This window comes from Salvelinus alpinus, chromosome 9, assembly GCF_045679555.1.
Source record: "Salvelinus alpinus chromosome 9, SLU_Salpinus.1, whole genome shotgun sequence".
Classification (NCBI taxonomy): Eukaryota; Metazoa; Chordata; class Actinopteri; order Salmoniformes; family Salmonidae; genus Salvelinus; species Salvelinus alpinus.
Genome location: NC_092094.1, coordinates 2,300,702 through 2,318,545, shown reverse-complemented (window position 1 = coordinate 2,318,545; position 17,844 = coordinate 2,300,702). Strand labels below are relative to the sequence as shown.

Below are 17,844 nucleotides of genomic sequence, written 5' to 3'. Positions count from 1 at the left end.
GCCGTGGGGTGAGACAGGGCCGTGGGGGGAGACAGGGCCGTGGGGTGAGACAGGGATGCAGCTTAAGCCCCACTGTCTTTAACATATAGTTGAAGTCAGAAGTTTACATACACCTTAGCCAAATACATTTAAACTCAGTTTTTTCACATTTCCTGACATTTAATCTAGGTAAAAATTCCCTGTTTTAGGTCAGTTAGGATCACCACTTTATTTTAAGAATGTGAAATGTCAGAACAATAGTAGAGAGAATTATTTATTTCAGGGCTTTGTGATGGCCACTCCAATACCTTGACTTTGTTGTCATTAATACATTTTGCCACAACTTTGGAAGTATGCTTGGGGTCATTGTCCATTTGGAAGACCCATTTGCGACCAAGTTTTAACTTCCTGACTGGTGTCTTGAGATGTTGATTCAATATATCCACATAATTTTCCTTTCATCATGATTCCATCTATTTTGTGAAGTGGATCCAGTTGCAGAGGGAGGTGTTTAGTCCCAGGTTCCTTAGCTTAGTGATTAGCTTTGAGGGAACTATGGTGTTGAACACTGAGCTGTAGTCAATGAATAGCATTCTCACATAGGTGTTCCGTTTGTCCAGGTGGGAAAGGGCAGTGTGGAGTGCAATAGAAATTGCATCATCTGTGGATCTGCTTGGGTGGTATGCAAATTGGAGTGGGTCTAAGGTTTCTGGGATAATGGTGTTGATGTGAGCCTTTACCAGCCTTTCAAAGCACTTCATGGCTACGGACGTGAGTGCTATGTGTCTGTAGTCATTTAGGCAGGTTGCCTTTGTGTTCTTGGGCACAAGGACCGTGGTGGTCTGCTTGAGACATGTTGGTATTACACATGTTGAAAAAGTCGTCTGTGGATATAGGACACGTTTAACTATGGATATAGATACTTTTGTACCTGTTTCCTCCAGCATCTTCATAAGGTCCTTTGCTGTTGTTCTGGGATTGATTTGAACCTTTCGCACCAAAGTACGTTTATCTCTAGGAGACAGAACAAGTCTCCATCCTGAGCGGTGTGATGGATGAGTGATCCTGTGGTGTTTATACTTGCGTACTATTGTTTGTACAGATGAAAATGGTACCTTCAGGCATTTAGAAATTGCTCCCAAGGATGAACCAGACGTGTGGAGGTCTACAGTTATTTTCCTGAGGTCTTGGCTGATTTATTTTTATTTTCCCATGATGTCAAGCAAAGAGCCACTGAGTTTGAAGGTGGCCAATTAGCCTATCAGAAGCTTCTAAAGACATGACATACTTTTCTGGAATTTCCCAAGCTGTTTAAAGGCAAAATCAACTTAGTGTATGTAAACTTTTGACCCACTGGAATTGTGATACAGTGAAATATAAGTTAAATAATCTGTCTGTAAACAATTGTTGGCAAAATGGCATGTCTCATGAACAAAGTAGATGTCTTAACTGACTCGCCAAAACTATAGTTTGTTAACAACACATTCGTGGAGTGGTTAAAAAACAAGTTTTAATGACTCCAACCTAAGTGTATGTAATCTTCCGACATCAACTGTATATTTCAACAAATTGGCAAGGGCACTAGAACAGTCTGCAGCACCCGGCCTCACCCTTCTTGAATCTGAAGTCAAATGTCTACTGTTTGCTGATGATCTGGTGCTTCTGTCACCAACCAAGGAGGGCCTACAGCAGCACCTAGATATTCTGCACAGATTCTGTCAGACCTGGGCCCTGACAGACCTGGGCCCTGACAGACCTGGGCCCTGTCAGACCTGGGCCCTGACAGACCTGGGCCCTGACAGACCTGGGCCCTGACAGACCCGGGCCCTGACAGACCTGGGCCCTGACAGACCTGGGCCCTGACAGACCTGGGCCCTGACAGACCTGGGCTCTGACAGACCTGGGCCCTGACAGACCTGGGCCCTAACAGACCTGGGCCCTGTCAGACCTGGGCCCTAACAGACCTGGGCCCTGTCAGACCTGGGCCCTGACAGACCTGGGCCCTGACAGACCTGGGCCCTGACAGACCTGGGCCCTGACAGACCTGGGCCCTGTCAGACCTGGGCCCTGTCAGACCTGGGCCCTGACAGTAAATCTCAGTAAGACTAAAATAATAGTATTCCAAAAAAGGTCCAGTCGCCAGGACCACAAATACAAATTCCAACTAGACACTGTTGCCCTAGAGCACACATAAAAACGACACATACCTCGGCCTAAACAGCGCCACAGGTAACTTCCACAGAGCTGTGAACGATCTGAGAGACAAGGCAAGAAGGGCCTTCTACTCCATCAAAAGGAAGATAAAATATGACATACCAAATAGGATCTGGCTAAAAATACTTGAATCAGTAATTGAACACATTGCCCTTTATGGTTGTGAGGTCTGGGGTCAACTCACCAGCCAAGAATTCACAAAATGGGACAAACACCAAATTGAGACTCCACATGCAGAATTCTGCAAAAATATCCTCAGTGCACAACGTATAACTGTATAAATTTGTAAAATTGTATAAACTGCCTTAATTTGGCTGGACCCCAGGAAGAAAAAGCTGCTGCTTTGGCAGGAACTAATGGGGATCCATAATAAGTACAAATACAAACACCAAATAATGCATGCAGAGCAAAATCTACCTACAGTGCCTTGCAAAATTATTCATCCCCTTGGCGTTTTTCCTACTTTGTTGCATTACAACCTGTAATTTAATTGGACTTTTATTTGGATATCATGTAATGGACAAACAAAATAGTCCAAATTGGTCAAGTGAAATGAAAATAATTACTTCCTTCAAAGAATTACAAAAAAATTTAAAATGGAAAAGTGTTGTGTGCGTATGTATTCACCCCCTTTGCTATGAAGCCCCTAAATAACATCTAGTGCAACCAATTACCTTCAGAAGTCACATAATTAGTTAGATTGCACACAGGTGGACTTTATTTAAGTGTCCCATGATCTGTCACATGATCTCAGTATATATATACACCTGTTCTGAAAGGCCCCAGAGTCTGCAACACCACTAAGCAAGGGGCACAATCAAGCCAGCGGCACCATGAAGACCAAGGAGCTCTCCAAACAGGTCAGGGACAAAGTTGTAGAGAAGTACAGATCAGGGTTGGGTTATAAAAAAATATCCAACACTTTGAACATCCCACGGAGCACCATTAAATCCATTAAAAAATATAAAGAATATGGCACCACAATAAACCTGCCAAAGGGGGACCGCCCACCAAAACTCACAGAGCAGCAAGGAGAGCATTAATCAGAGAGGCAACAAAGAGACCAAAGATAACCCTGAAGGTGCTGCAAAGCTCCACAGCGGAGATTGGAGTATCTGTCCATAGGACCACTTTAAGCCATACACTCCCCAGACCTGGGCTTTATGGGAGAGTGGCCAGAAAGAGCCATTGCTTAAAGAAAAAAATAAGCAAACACGTTTGGTGTTCTCCAAAAGACATGTGGAAGACTCCCCAAACATATGGAAGAAGGAACTCTGGTCAGATGAGACTAATATTTAGCTTTTTGTCCATCAAGGAAAACGCTGTCTGGTGCAAACCCAACCCTTGTTATCACCCCAAGAACACCATCCCCACAGTGAAGCATGGTGGTGGCAGCATCATGCTGTGGGGATGTTTTTCCATCAGCAGGGACTGGGAAACTGAAGGACATTGAAAGAATGATGGATGGCGCTATAACAATAATAGAGACATATTTCCCTCAGATTACACAGAGGTGGAGGGGGAGAGAGAGAGGGAGAGAGAGGTGAAGGGAGAAGGAGATTGGGGGAGAGAGAGAGATTGAGGGAGAGAGGTGGGAGAGAGAGCGAATGGAGAGAGAAAGGTTTTTCTTCCTAGGTTTTGGCCTTTCTAGGGAGTTTTTCCTAGCCACCGTGCTTCTACACCTGCATTGCTTGCTGTTTGGGGTTTTAGGCTGGGTGTCTGTACAGCACTTCGAGATATTAGCTGATGTACGAAGGGCTATATAAAATAAACTTGATTTGATTTGATTTGAAAGGTGAATGGAGAGAGAGAGGTGGAGGGAGAGAGAGAGGGAGGGAGAGAGAGAGAGAGAGAGGAGGAAGAGAGAGGTGTTGGTAGAGAGAGGGAGAGAGAGATAGGTGGAGGGAGAGAGAGAGAAGGAAAGAGGAAGAGAGCGAAAGAGAGAGATTGAGAGAGAGATTTGGAGAGAGATGGAGGTGGAGAGAGAGAGATAAAGAGAGAGAGAGGTGGAGGGAGAGAGAGGGGGGGAGAGAGAGAGAGAGGTATTGGGAGAGAGAGATAGAGAGAGAGAGAGAGAAAGAGAGGTGGCGGGAGAGAGAGAGAAAGGGAGAAAGAGGTGGAGGGAGATAGAGGTGGGAGAGAGAGGGAGGTGAATAGATAGAGAGGTGAATGGAGAGAGAGAGGTGGAGGGAGAGAGAGGTGGAGGGAGAGAGGGGAAGAGAGAGAGATAGAATGAGGAAGAGAGGGAGGGTGTAGAGAGGGAGAGAGTTGGAGGGAGAGAGAGAGTGAGAGAGGTGTTGGGAGAGAGATAGGTAGAGGGAGAGAGATAGGTGGAGGGAGGGAGATTGAGAGAGAAAGAGAGAGACAGAGATTTGGAGAGAGAGGGAGGTGGAGATAGAGAGAAAGAGAGAGATGGAAGGAGATCGAGCGAGTGAGAGAGAGAGAGAGAGGTGGAGGGAGAGGGAGGTGGAGGGAGAGAGAGGTGGAGGAAAGAGAGAGGGAGATGGAGAGGAATAGGTTGTTGGAGAGAGGTTGAGGGAGATAAAGGTGGGGGAGAGAGGTGAAGGGAGAGAGAGAGAGGTGAAGGGAGAGAGAGAGAGATGGAGGGAGAGAGAGAGAGGTGGAGGGAGAGAGAGAGGTGGAGGGAGAGAGAGGGAGGTGGAGGGAGAGAGATGGAGGAAGAGAGACAGAGGTGGAGGGAGAGAGGGAGTTGGAGGGATAGAGAGGGAGTTGGAGGGAGAGAGAGGGAGGTGGAGGTAGTGAGAAAGAGGTGGAGGGAGAGAGAGGAAGATGGAGGGAGAGAGAGGAAGATGGAGGGAGAGAGAGGAAGATGGAGGGAGAGGTGGAGAGAGAGAAAGGTGGAGGGAGAGAGGGAGAGGGAGGGATGGGAGGGGGAGGGAGAGAGAGGGGGAGAGAGAGAGGAGGGGGAGAGAGAGGGTAGAGGGAGAGAGATGGATGTGGAGAGACAGAGGTGGAGGGAGAGAGGGAGTTGGAGGGAGAGAGGGAGTTGGAGGGAGAGAGGGTGTTGGAGGGAGAGAGAGGGAGGTGGAGGGAGAGAGAGGGAGGTGGAGGGAGAGAGAGAAAGAGGTGGAGGGAGAGAGAGAAAGAGGTGGAGGGAGAGAGAGGAAGATGGAGGGAGAGAGAGGAAGATGGAGGGAGAGATGGAGGGAGAGAGAGGGAGAGAGAGGGAGGGGAGGGGGAGAGAGAGGCGGAGGGGCAGAGAGAGAGGTGGAGGGAGAGAGAGAGTTGATGGGAGAGAGAGAGAGAGAGATGGTGAGAGGGTGGGAGGGTGGGAGGGAAAGAGAGGGAGGTGGAGAGAGGTGGATTAGGAGAGGTGGAGGGAGAGAGACAGGTGGCGGGAGAGAGAGAGGAGGAGGGATTGAGATAGGTGGGAGAGATTAGAAGGATGGAGAGAAGGATGGAGAGAGTTTAGGGAGAAAGAGAGAGATGAAGAGGTGAAGAGGTGGAGTGAGTTGGAGAGAGAGAGAAGGAGGGAGATGGAGGGAGTGAGACAGAGGCACAGTCAGAGAGAGAGTGGGGGGAGAGATGGAAAGTTGGAGGGAGAGAGAGGGAGGGACAGAGAGAGGGAGAGATGGAGAGGTGGAAGGACAGAGAGGATGAATGTTGTGGAAGGAGGGAGAGAGGATGGAGAGAGGTAGGGATGTGGAATTAGAGAGAAGTCACCAAGAGAGCGTTGGGGAGGGAAGATGGAGAGGTGGACGGAGAGAGAAGGTAGGCATCATGATTACTTTTAACAACTTTGAGACAAGTATCAGGCATGACACACACACACACACACGATAACACGCGGTAAAACAAACTGACCTGCACCAGGACGTACTGACAAAGCCCAGGGAAGGAGTACTGGAGACCGTCGAAGGTGATGTAATGTCCCTCTCCCACTGTACGACAGACACCATCACACACGTGCGCTGTACAGCTCCAACGTCTGTTCTCACACATACTGCACAGGACACAAATACAACAAGAGAGAAAGTTGAGAATGATCTAGCCTCTTTTTGTGATATAGTTACGTTAGGTACAGTCTCAACAAGGTACATACCAGGTGATATAGTTACTTTAGGGTACAGTCTCAACTAGGTACATACCAGGTGATATAGTTACGTTAGGTACAGTCTCAACAAGGTACATACCTGGTGATATAGTTACGTTAGGTACAGTCTCAACAAGGTACATACATGGTGATATAGTTACGTTAGGGTACAGTCTCTAGTTGAGACTAGGTACATACCTGGTGATATAGTTACTTTAGGGTACAGTCTCAACTAGGTACATACCAGGTGATATAGTTACTTAGGGTACAGTCTCAACAAGGTACATACCAGGTGATATAGTTACGTTAGGTACAGTCTCAACTAGGTACATACCAGGTGATATAGTTACTTTAGGGTACAGTCTCAACAAGGTACATACCTGGTGATATAGTTACGTTAGTGTACAGTCTCAACAAGGTACATACCAGGTGATATAGTTACTTTAGGGTACAGTCTCAACAAGGTACATACCTGGTGATATAGTTACTTTAGGGTACAGTCTCAACAAGGTACATACCAGGTGATATAGTTACTTTAGGGTACAGTCTCAACAAGGTACATACCTGGTGATATAGGTACTTTAGTGTACAGTCTCAACAAGGTACATACCAGGTGATATAGTTATGTTAGGTACAGTCTCAACTAGGTACATACCAGGTGATATAGTTATGTTAGGTACAGTCTCAACAAGGTACATACATGGTGATATAGTTACGTTAGGGTACAGTCTCAACAAGGTACATACCAGGTGATATAGTTACGTTAGGTACAGTCTCAACAAGGTACATACCTGGTGATATAGTTATGTTAGGTACAGTCTCAACAAGGTACATACCAGGTGATATAGTTACGTTAGGTACAGTCTCAACTAGGTACATACCTGGTGATATAGTTACGTTAGGGTACAGTCTCTATTTGAGACTAGGTACATACCTGGTGATATAGTTACTTTAGGGTACAGTCTCAACTAGGTACATACCAGGTGATATAGTTACTTAGGGTACAGTCTCAACAAGGTACATACCAGGTGATATAGTTACGTTAGGTACAGTCTCAACAAGGTACATACCAGGTGATATAGTTACTTTAGGGTACAGTCTCAACTAGGTACATACCAGGTGATATAGTTACGTTAGGGTACAGTCTCAACTAGGTACATACCAGGTGATATAGTTACTTTAGGGTACAGTCTCAACTAGGTACATACCAGGTGATATAGTTACGTTAGGGTACAGTCTCAACTAGGTACATACCAGGTGATATAGTTACTTAGGGTACAGTCTCAACTAGGTACATACCAGGTGATATAGTTACTTTAGGGTACAGTCTCAACAAGGTACATACCTGGTGATATAGTTACTTTAGTGTACAGTCTCAACAAGGTACATACCAGGTGATATAGTTATGTTAGGTACAGTCTCAACTAGGTACATACCAGGTGATATAGTTATGTTAGGTACAGTCTCAACAAGGTACATACATGGTGATATAGTTACGTTAGGGTACAGTCTCAACAAGGTACATACCAGGTGATATAGTTACGTTAGGTACAGTCTCAACAAGGTACATACCTGGTGATATAGTTACGTTAGGGTACAGTCTCAACTAGGTACATACCAGGTGATATAGTTACTTTAGGGTACAGTCTCAACAAGGTACATACCTGGTGATATAGTTACTTTAGTGTACAGTCTCAACTAGGTACATACCAGGTGATATAGTTATGTTAGGTACAGTCTCAAGTAGGTACATACCAGGTGATATAGTTATGTTAGGTACAGTCTCAACTAGGTACATACCAGGTGATATAGTTACTTTAGGGTACAGTCTCAACTAGGTACATACCAGGTGATATAGTTACGTTAGGTACAGTCTCAACAAGGTACATACCAGGTGATATAGTTACTTTAGGGTACAGTCTCAACAAGGTACATACCAGGTGATATAGTTACTTTAGGGTACAGTCTCAACAAGGTACATACCAGGTGATATAGTTACGTTAGGTACAGTCTCAACAAGGTACATACCAGGTGATATAGTTACGTTAGGTACAGTCTCAACAAGGTACATACCTGGTGATATAGTTATGTTAGGTACAGTCTCAACAAGGTACATACCTGGTGATATAGTTACGTTAGGGTACAGTCTCAACTAGGTACATACCAGGTGATATAGTTACTTTAGGGTACAGTCTCAACAAGGTACATACCTGGTGATATAGTTACGTTAGGGTACAGTCTCAACTAGGTACATACCTGGTGATATTGTTATATATGGTCTAAGCAATTTACAGTTAAAGTCGGAAGTGTACATACAACTTAGCCAAATACATTTTTTAACTCAGTTTTCACAATTCCTGACATTTAATCCTAGTAAAAATTATTCGGTCAGTTAGGGTTAGAGTTAGGATCACCACTTTATTATAAGAATGTGAAATGTCAGAATAATAGATGAGAGAATTATTTATTTCAGCTTTTCCATCACATTCCCAGAGGGTCAGAAGTCTGCATACACTTAATTCGTATTTGGTAGCATTGTCTTTTAAATTGTTTAACTTGGGTCAAACATTTAGTGTAGTCTTCCACAAGCTTCTCACAATAAGTTGGGGGAATTTTGGCCCATTCCTCCTGAAAGAGCTTGTGTAACTGAGTCAGGTGTAGAGGCCTCCTTGCTCGCACACGCTTTTTCAGTTCTGCCTACACATTTTCTATGGGATTGAGGTCAGGGCTTTGTGATGGCCACTCCAATACCTTGACTTTGTGGTCATTAAGCCATTTTGCCACAACTTTGGAAGTATGCTTGGGGTCATTGTCCATTTGGAAGACACATTTGCAACCAAGCTTTAACTTCCTGACTGATGTCTTGAGATGTTGCTTCAATATATCCACATAATTTCCCTGTCTCATGATTCCATCTATTTTGTGAAGTGCACCAGTCCCTCCTGCAGCAAAGCACCCCGACAACATGATGCTGCCACCCCCGTCCTTCACGGTTGGGATGGTGTTCTTCAGCTTGCAAGCTCCTCCCTTTTTCCTCCAAACATAAGAATGGTCATTATGGCCAAACAATTCTATTTTTGTTTTGTCTGACCAGAGAACATTTCTCCAAAAAGTACAATCTTTGTTTCCATGTGCAGTTGCAAACCGTAGTCTGGATTTTTTTATGGCAGTTTTGGAGCAGTGGCTTCTGCCTTGCTGAGCGACCTTTCAGGTAATGTCGATATAGGACTCGTTTTACTGTGGATATAGATACTTTTGTACCTGTTTCCTCCAGCATCTTCACAAGGTCCTTTGCTGTTGTTCTGGAATTGATTTGCACTTTTCGAACCAAAGTACGTTCATCTCTAGGAGACAGAACGCGTCTCCTTCCTGAGCGGTATGACGGCTGCGTGGTCCCATAATGTTTATACTTGCGTACTATTGTTTTTACAGATGAACGTGGTACCTTCAGGCATTTGGAAATTGCTCCCAAGGATGAACGAGACTTGTGGAGGTCTACAATTGTTTTCCGGAGGTCTTGGCTGATTTCTTTTGATTTTCCTATGATGTCAAGCAAAGAGGCACTGAGTTTGAAGGTAGGCCCTGAAATACATCCACAGGTATACCTCCTATTGACCCAAATGATGTCAATTAGCCTATCAGAAGCTTCTAAAGCCATGACATCATTTTCTGATATTTTCCAAGCTGTTTAAAGGCACAGTCAACTTAATGTATGTACATTTCTGACCCCCAGGAGTTGTGATACAGTAAATTATAAGTGAATAATCTGTCTGTTATCAATTGTTGGAAAATTACATATGTCATGCACAAAGTAGATGTCCTAACCGACTTGCCAAAAACTATGTGTAATTACTCCAACCTAAGTGTATGTAAACTTCTGACTTCAACTGTACATACCAGGTGTTATGGTACGTTCTAAACCAGGTACTTACCAGGTTTTACATAAGGTAAATCTAATTAAGGTACGTACCAGGTGTTACAGTCCATATTGATGCTCTGTCCAGGTGCATAGGCTCTGTTGTTATGGTAACACGGACACTGCTCTGGAGTGATGCACTCTCTCCTATGTCGAACCTGAATCAAACAATCAATCAAGTTTTTAAAACCATTTTTTAAAACAGGGACTGACCAGGTGACTGGTGGCTGGACTCTCTGGCCAATCTGTTACATGTATCTATCACTTAGTTCACAGACAGACAGACAGACAGACAGGCAGGCAGGCAGGCAGACATAAAAACCTTGACTAGGACGTAGGTTAGTGTTAAGGTCAGGGTTAGGGTTAGAGGTCAGGGATACGTACCGTGCCGTTTGCACAGAGATTGCCAGGGATACAGGCCAGACTGAAACAGTATTTATTTGGTGTTGTATTTTGTTAGGATCCCCATTAGCTGTTGCTAATCAGCAGTTACTCTTCATGATTTCCAAACAAAACATGAAACATTACATAATACTAGAAACGTACATGCCCCGCCCACCTGAGGATCTCTCCTTTACAGCCATCTATTTCCTGTTTGAGGGCTGCAAAATCCACTTGTCACTTAAATCACGCTGGATTGAGTACTTTCATTTTGCTCCTGCAACGTTCATACTCTTGCTTGTGTCTGTAGTTTTTCTCTGTTAACATTACAACCGTGGAGATGTTTGTAATGAACTGTCAAACACACCCCGGTAAATGACTGAAATGGGCTCAATGGAATACATTGTCTTTCCGTTGCATCTAAAAGACGCTTAATCTTTGTCAGGGATTTAATGCATCGTCTCAACACTTACATCAGAAGACAGAGAAGAAAGAGAAAGTTATTTTTTGCCAGGGTTAGGATACGTACCAAACTGTGGTGGCAGGTAGCCTAGTGGTTAGAGTGTTGGACTAGTAACCAGAAGATTACAAGATCGAATCCCCAAGCTAAAAATCTGTTGTTCTGCCACTGAACAAGTCAGTTAACCCACTGTTCCTCAGTCATCATTGAAAATAAGAATGTGTTCTTAACTTCACTAGGGTAGTGGGCAGCATTTTGGATGAAAAGCGTGGCCAAATTAAACTGCTTGCTACTCAGGCCCAGAAGCTAGGATATGCATATAATTGGAAGACTTGGATAGAAAACACTCTAAAGTGTCCAAGACTGTTAAAATAATGTCTGTGAGTAGAACAGAACTGATATGGCAGGCAAAAACCTGAGGAAAATCCATCCAGGAAGTACTATTATTTTGAAAGGCTGTTTTCCATTGAAAACCTATCCACCATACAAAGACTTAGGACCCAGTTCACGATCCCTATGGCTTCTTCTACATGTGGCCAGTCTTTAGGCATTGTTTCAGGCTTTTACTCTGAAAAATGAGGGAGATACAGCACTTTCAATGAGTGGACAGTGGACATTTCCAGAAATGAGTCCAGCGCTTGATCAGGAGTGCGCCTTTCTTGTTTCTCCTTTTCTATTGACGAAGCTTTTGTCCGGTTGAAATATTGTTGATTATTTATGATAAAAACTACCTGAGGATTGATTTTAAACATCGTTTGACATGTTTCTACGAACTTTTATTGCACTTGTTTGACTTTTCTTCTGGATGTTGAGAGCGTGCTTTGTGCCTTTGGATTACTGAACTAAACGCACCAACAAAACGGTGGTTTTTGGACATAAAGAGAGACATTATCGAACAAATCGAACATTTACTTGTATTTTCATCAATGTTTATGATGAGCATTTCTGTAATTTGATTTGGCTCTCTGCAATTTCACCGGATGTTATTTGAGACAATGCATTACTGAATATAACTCGCCAATTTAAACAGAGGTTTTTGGACATGAATTAAACATATATTTTTTAATTTCACCTTTATTTAACCAGGTAGGCTAGTTGAGAACAAGTTCTCATTTGCAACTGCGACCTGGCCAAGATAAAGCATAGTAATTCGACATATACAACAACACAGAGTTACACATGGAATAAACAAAACATACAGTCAATAATACAGTAGAACAAAATAAAACAAAAAGTCTATATACAGTGAGTGCAAATGAGGTAAGATACGGGAGTTAAGGCAATAAATAGGCTATGGTGGTGAAGTAATTACAATATAGCAATTAAACACTGGAATGGTAGATGTGCAGAAGATGAATGTGCAAGCAACTGGGATGCAAAGGAGAAAGCTAAATAAATAAATATAGTATGGGGATGAGGTAGGTAGATACATGGGCTGTTTACAGATGGGCTATGTAAGGGTGAGCTGCTCTGACAGCTGGTGCTTAAAGCTAGTGCGTGAGATATGAGTCTCCAACTTCAGAGATTTTTGCAGTTCGTTCCAGTCATTGGCAGCAGAGAACTGGAAGGAAAGACGACCAAAGGAGGAATTGGCTTTGGGGGTGACCAGTGAGATATACCTGCTGGAGCGTGTGCTACGAGTGGGTGCTGCTATGGGGACCAGTGAGCTGAGATAAGGCGGGGCTTAACCTAGCAGAGACTTGTAGATAACTGTAGCCAGTGGGTTTGGCGACGAGTATGAAGCGAGGGCCAACAAACGAGAGCGTACAGGTCGCAATGGTGGGTAGTGTATGGGGCTTTGGTGACAAAACGGATGGCACTGTGATAGACTGCATTCTGTTTGTTGAGTGGAGTGTTGGAGGCTATTTTATAGATGACATCACCGAAGTCGAGGATTGGTTTGATGGTCAGTTTTACGAGGGTATGTTTGGCAGCATGAGTGAAGGATGCTTTAATACGATATAGGAAGCCGATTCTCGATTTAATTTTGGATTGGAGATGCTTAATGTGAGTCTGGACGGAGAGTTTACAGTCTAACCAGACACCTAGGTATTTTTAGTTGTCCACGTATTCTAAGTCAGAGCCGTCCAGAGTAGTGATGCTGGACGGGCGAGCAGGTGCGGGCAGTGATCGGTTGAATGGCTAGTAATAGGGGTTGCAACAATTTCGGCAGATAAGTTTAGAAAGAGAGAGCCCAGATTGTCTAGCCCGGCTGATTTGTAGGGGTTCCAGATTTTGCAGCTCTTTCAGAACATCAGCTATCTGGATTTGGGTGAAGGAGAAATGGTGGGGGCTTTGGCGGGTTGCTGTGGTGGGTGCCGGGCAGTTGGCCGCGGTAGGGGAAGCCAGATAGAAAGCATGGCCAGCCGTAGAGAAATGCTTATTGAAATTCTCAATTATCACGGATTTATTGGTGGTGACAGTGTTTCCTAGCCTCAGAGCAGTTGGCAGCTGGGAGGAGGTGTTCTTATTCTCCATGGACTTTACAGTGGCCCAGAACTTTTTTGAGTTAGTACTACAGGATGCAAATTTATGTTTGAAAAAGCTAGCCTTAGCTTTCCTAACTCCCTGTGTATGTTTGTTCCTAACTTCCCTGAAAAGTTGCATATCACAGGGGCTATTCGATGCTAATGCAGAACGCCACAGGATGTTTTTGTGCTGGTCAAGGGCTGACAGGTCTGGAGTGAACCAAGGACTATATCTATTCCTAGTTCTACATTTTTTGAATGGGGCATGCACCATTTAAGATGGTGAGGAAGGCACTTTTAAAGAATAGCCAGGCATCATCTATTGACGGGATTAGGTCAATGTCATTCCAGGATATCCCTGCCAGGTCGATTAGAAAAGGCCTGCTCACAGAAGTGTTTTAGGGAGCGTTTGACAGTGATGAGGGGTGGTCGTTTGGTCGCAGACCCATTACGGATGCAGGCAATGAGGCAGTGATCGCTGAGATCTTGATTGAAAACAACAGAGGTGTATTTGGAGGGCGAGTTAGTTAGGATGACATCTATGAGGGTGCCAGTGTTTAGGGATTTGGAGTTTTACCTGGTAGGTTCATTGATAATTTGTGTGAGATTGAGGGCATCAAGCTTGGATTGTAGGATGGCGGGGTGTTAAGCATGTCCCAGTTTAGGTCACCTAGTAGCACGAGCTCAGAAGATAAATGGGGGGCAATCAATTCACATATGGTATCGAGGGTACAGCTGGGGGAAAAGGGAGGTCTATAGCAAGCGGCAACAGTGAGAGACTTGTTTCTGGAAAGGTGAATTTTTAGATATAGAAACTCGAATTGTTTGGGTACAGACTTGGATAGTAATACAGAACTCTGCATGCTATCTTTGCAGTAGATTGCAACACCGCCCCTGTGGGCGGGTACTTTATTGAACAAAACAAACATGTATTGTGTAACATGGAGTCCAGGGAGTGCCACCAGATGAAGATCATCAATGGTTAGTTATTCATTTAATCGCTATTTCCGACTTTTGTGAGTCCTCTCCTTGGCTGAAAAATGTCTGTATTGTTTCTTGTGGCTAGGCGCTGTCCTAACATAATCGCGTGGTGTGCTTTCGCCGTAAAGCCTTTTTGAAATCGGACACTGTGGTTGGATTAACAAGAAGTTTATCTTTAAAATGGTGTATAATAGTTGTATGTTTGAGGAATTTTAATTATGGAATTATGTTGTTTGAATTTGGCGCCCTGCAATTTCACTGGCTGTTGTCGAGGAGGGATACCGACAGAAATCTGGCGACCAGGGTCAGGTTACAGGCCAAACTCTGGGGACGAGGGTCAGGATGCAGATCATACTCTGGGGACCAGGGTCAGGATACAGACCAAACTCTAGGGACAATGGTTGGGGGAGTTCAGACCAATCTCTGGGGACCAGAGTCAGGGTATAGACCAAACTCTGGTGACGAAGGTCAAGTTACAGACCAAACTCTGTGGACCAGGGTCAGGGTCAGGAAACAGACCAAATTCTGGCGACCAATGTCAGCGTACAGACCAAACTGGGGACCAGGGTCAGGATACAGACCAAACTCTGGGGCCCAGGGTCAGTATACAGACCAAACTCTGGGTACCAGGGTCAGGGTACAGAACAAACTCTGGGACCAGGGTCAGGATACCGACAACATTCTGGGGACCAGGGTCAGGTTACAGACCAAACTCTGGGGCCCAGGGTCAAGGTACAGACCAAACTCTGGGGACCAGGGTCAGGATACAGACCAAACTCTGGGTACCAGGGTCAGGGTACAGAACAAACTCTGGGACCAGGGTCAGGATACCGACAACATTCTGGGGACCAGATCAGGTTACAGACCAAACTCTGGGGCCCAGGGTCAGTATACAGACCAAACTCTGGGTACCAGGGTCAGGGTACAGAACAAACTCTGGGACCAGGGTCAGGATACCGACAACATTCTGGGGACCAGGGTCAGGTTACAGACCAAACTCTGGGGCCCAGGGTCAAGGTACAGACCAAACTCTGGGGACCAGGGTCAGGATACAGACCAAACTCTGGGTACCAGGGTCAGGGTACAGAACAAACTCTGGGACCAGGGTCAGGATACCGACAACATTCTGGGGACCAGATCAGGTTACAGACCAAACTCTGGGGCCCAGGGTCAAGGTCAGGATACAGACCAAACTCTGGGGACCAGGGTCAGGTTACAGACCAAACTCTGGTGACAAAGGTCAGGTTACAGACCAAACTCTGTGGACCAGGGTCAGGGTCAGGATAGAGACCAAACTCTGGGGAACAAGGGTCAGGGTAGAGACTAAACTCTGGTGACAAAGGTCAGGTTACAGACCAAACTCTGGGGACAATGGTCCAAACAGGATACAGTCAAAACTCTGGGGACCAGGTTAAGGGTCAGGTTACAGGCCAAACTCTGGGGACCAGGGTCAGTATGCAGACCAAACTCTGGAGACGAGGCTCAGGGTACAGACCAAACTCTGGGAACGAGGTTCAGGTTACAGACCAAACTCTGGGGACGAGGCTCAGGGTTCAGACCAAACTCTGGGGACCAGGGTCAGGTAACAGACCAAACTCTGGGTGCCAGGGTCAGGGTCAGGTAACAGACCAAACTCTGGGTGCCAGGGTCAGGTAACAGACCAAACTCTGGGGACCAGGGTCAGGGTACAGACCAAACTCTGGGGACCAGGATCAGGGTACAGACCAAACTCTGGGTGCCAGGGTCAGGATACAGACCAAACTCTGGGTGCCAGGGTCAGGATACAGACCAAACTATGGGTGCCAGGGTCATGTAACAGACCAAACTCTGGGTGCCAGGATCAGGGTACAGACCAAACTCTGGGGACCAGGGTCATGTAACAGACCAAACTCTGGGTGCCAGGATCAGGGTACAGACCAAACTCTGGGGACCAGGGTCATGTAACTGACCAAACTCTGGGTGCCAGGGTCAGGATACAGACCAAACTATGGGTGCCAGGGTCATGTAACAGACCAAACTCTGGGTGCCAGGGTCAGGGTACAGACCAAACTCTGGGTGCCAGGGTCAGGTAACAGACCAAACTCTGGGGACCAGGGTCCGGTAACAGACCAAACTCTGGGTGCCAGGGTCAGGTTACAGACCAAACTCTGGGTGCCAGGGTCAGGTAACAGACCAAACTCTGGGTTCCAGGGTCAGGGTACAGAACAAACTCTGGGGACCAGGGTCATGTAACAGACCAAACTCTGGGTGCCAGGGTCAGGGTACAGAACAAACTCTGGGGACCAGGGTCAGGTAACAGACCAAACTCTGGGTGCCAGGGTCAGGGTACAGAACAAACTCTATGGAACAGGATCAGGGTCAGGACAGAGACCAAACTCTGGGGAACAGGGTCAGGGTATGTGTGCTGCTGAATCAAATAATCACCTCATCATCAAGCTTTAATTATTTGAATCAGCTGTGTAGTGCTAGGGCTGTAACCAGAACTTGCGCCTAGGGGCGGCCCCAGGACCCAGTTTGGGAAACTCTGACCTAGAGACAAATTACAGGGTGGCTTAGTATTTCTCATTAAGACCTAGACGATCAATGGTTTCTACTGTTCTAATCCATTGTTACTCAGCCCTCTGTGCTTGAGTTTTTGACCACCCTATATTGGTCTCCAGCCCCAAATTTCTAAGGTTCTCCACTATGAGCTCTAAAGTGAACATACAACACAGTGGCGATATCATCCTTTTGAATGCGGTATAGATGTTGTTTAAGTCTGCATTCTAGTGTGTTTTGTGTCTCTCCAATATAGAGTTTGTGACAAACAAGGCACTCATTCAAATAAACCACATTTACAGTATGCTGTTGGACTTTCTGCCTGATTGTAGCCCCGAATGCCTATTGGGCACCAGCGCCTGAGAATAAGATCAGGGTCAGGTCAGGGTTGGGGTCAAGTTCAAGGTCAGGTTTGGGGATAGGGTTGGGGTCAGGGTTGGTCAGGTTTGAGCTCAGAGTCAGGGTTAGTTTAGAGGAAAATTTACCTCAAAGAGGACATGCGATGCACAGACACATGTTCTCTAATTCTATTGCTCCTAGCGATACATCTTTATAAAAGTTATGTGAGAGGTGAGAAAACAGCCAAGGCTTAGTAACCTCTAGGTGCTGGGGTTAGGGTTAGGGCACGGATCAAAGGCAAGGATTAGTAGCTAGGTGTTGGGGTTAGGTTTAAGGTGAAGGCGGGGTTCGAATTAGGTCCAGGTTTAAGGTTAAGGTAACAGCTGGTGCAAAGGTTAGGCCCGGGGTTAAGGTTAGGGCCAAGACCTGGTCTATTAACCTCTGTCTAAATGCAATTTTCATGAGTGTTGAGGTCACAGAGAAGAAACGAGCAGTCCACCTGTCTTCTCCAAAC

At 45.4% G+C, this 17,844-nt stretch overlaps 1 protein-coding gene across 1 annotated transcript in view; it reads right to left on the bottom strand.

Annotated features, from left to right (window-relative positions):
• vwf (von Willebrand factor) overlaps positions 1-17,844 on the bottom strand; it is a 186,683-nt gene that overhangs the window by 124,099 nt on the left and 44,740 nt on the right. The window contains exons 19-20 of the mRNA XM_071415668.1: positions 10,218-10,321; positions 6,019-6,157 (exon numbers count right to left, since the gene is read on the bottom strand). Coding sequence (XP_071271769.1) covers positions 6,019-6,157; positions 10,218-10,321 — 243 coding nt within the window. The remainder of the gene's footprint in view (positions 1-6,018; positions 6,158-10,217; positions 10,322-17,844) is intronic.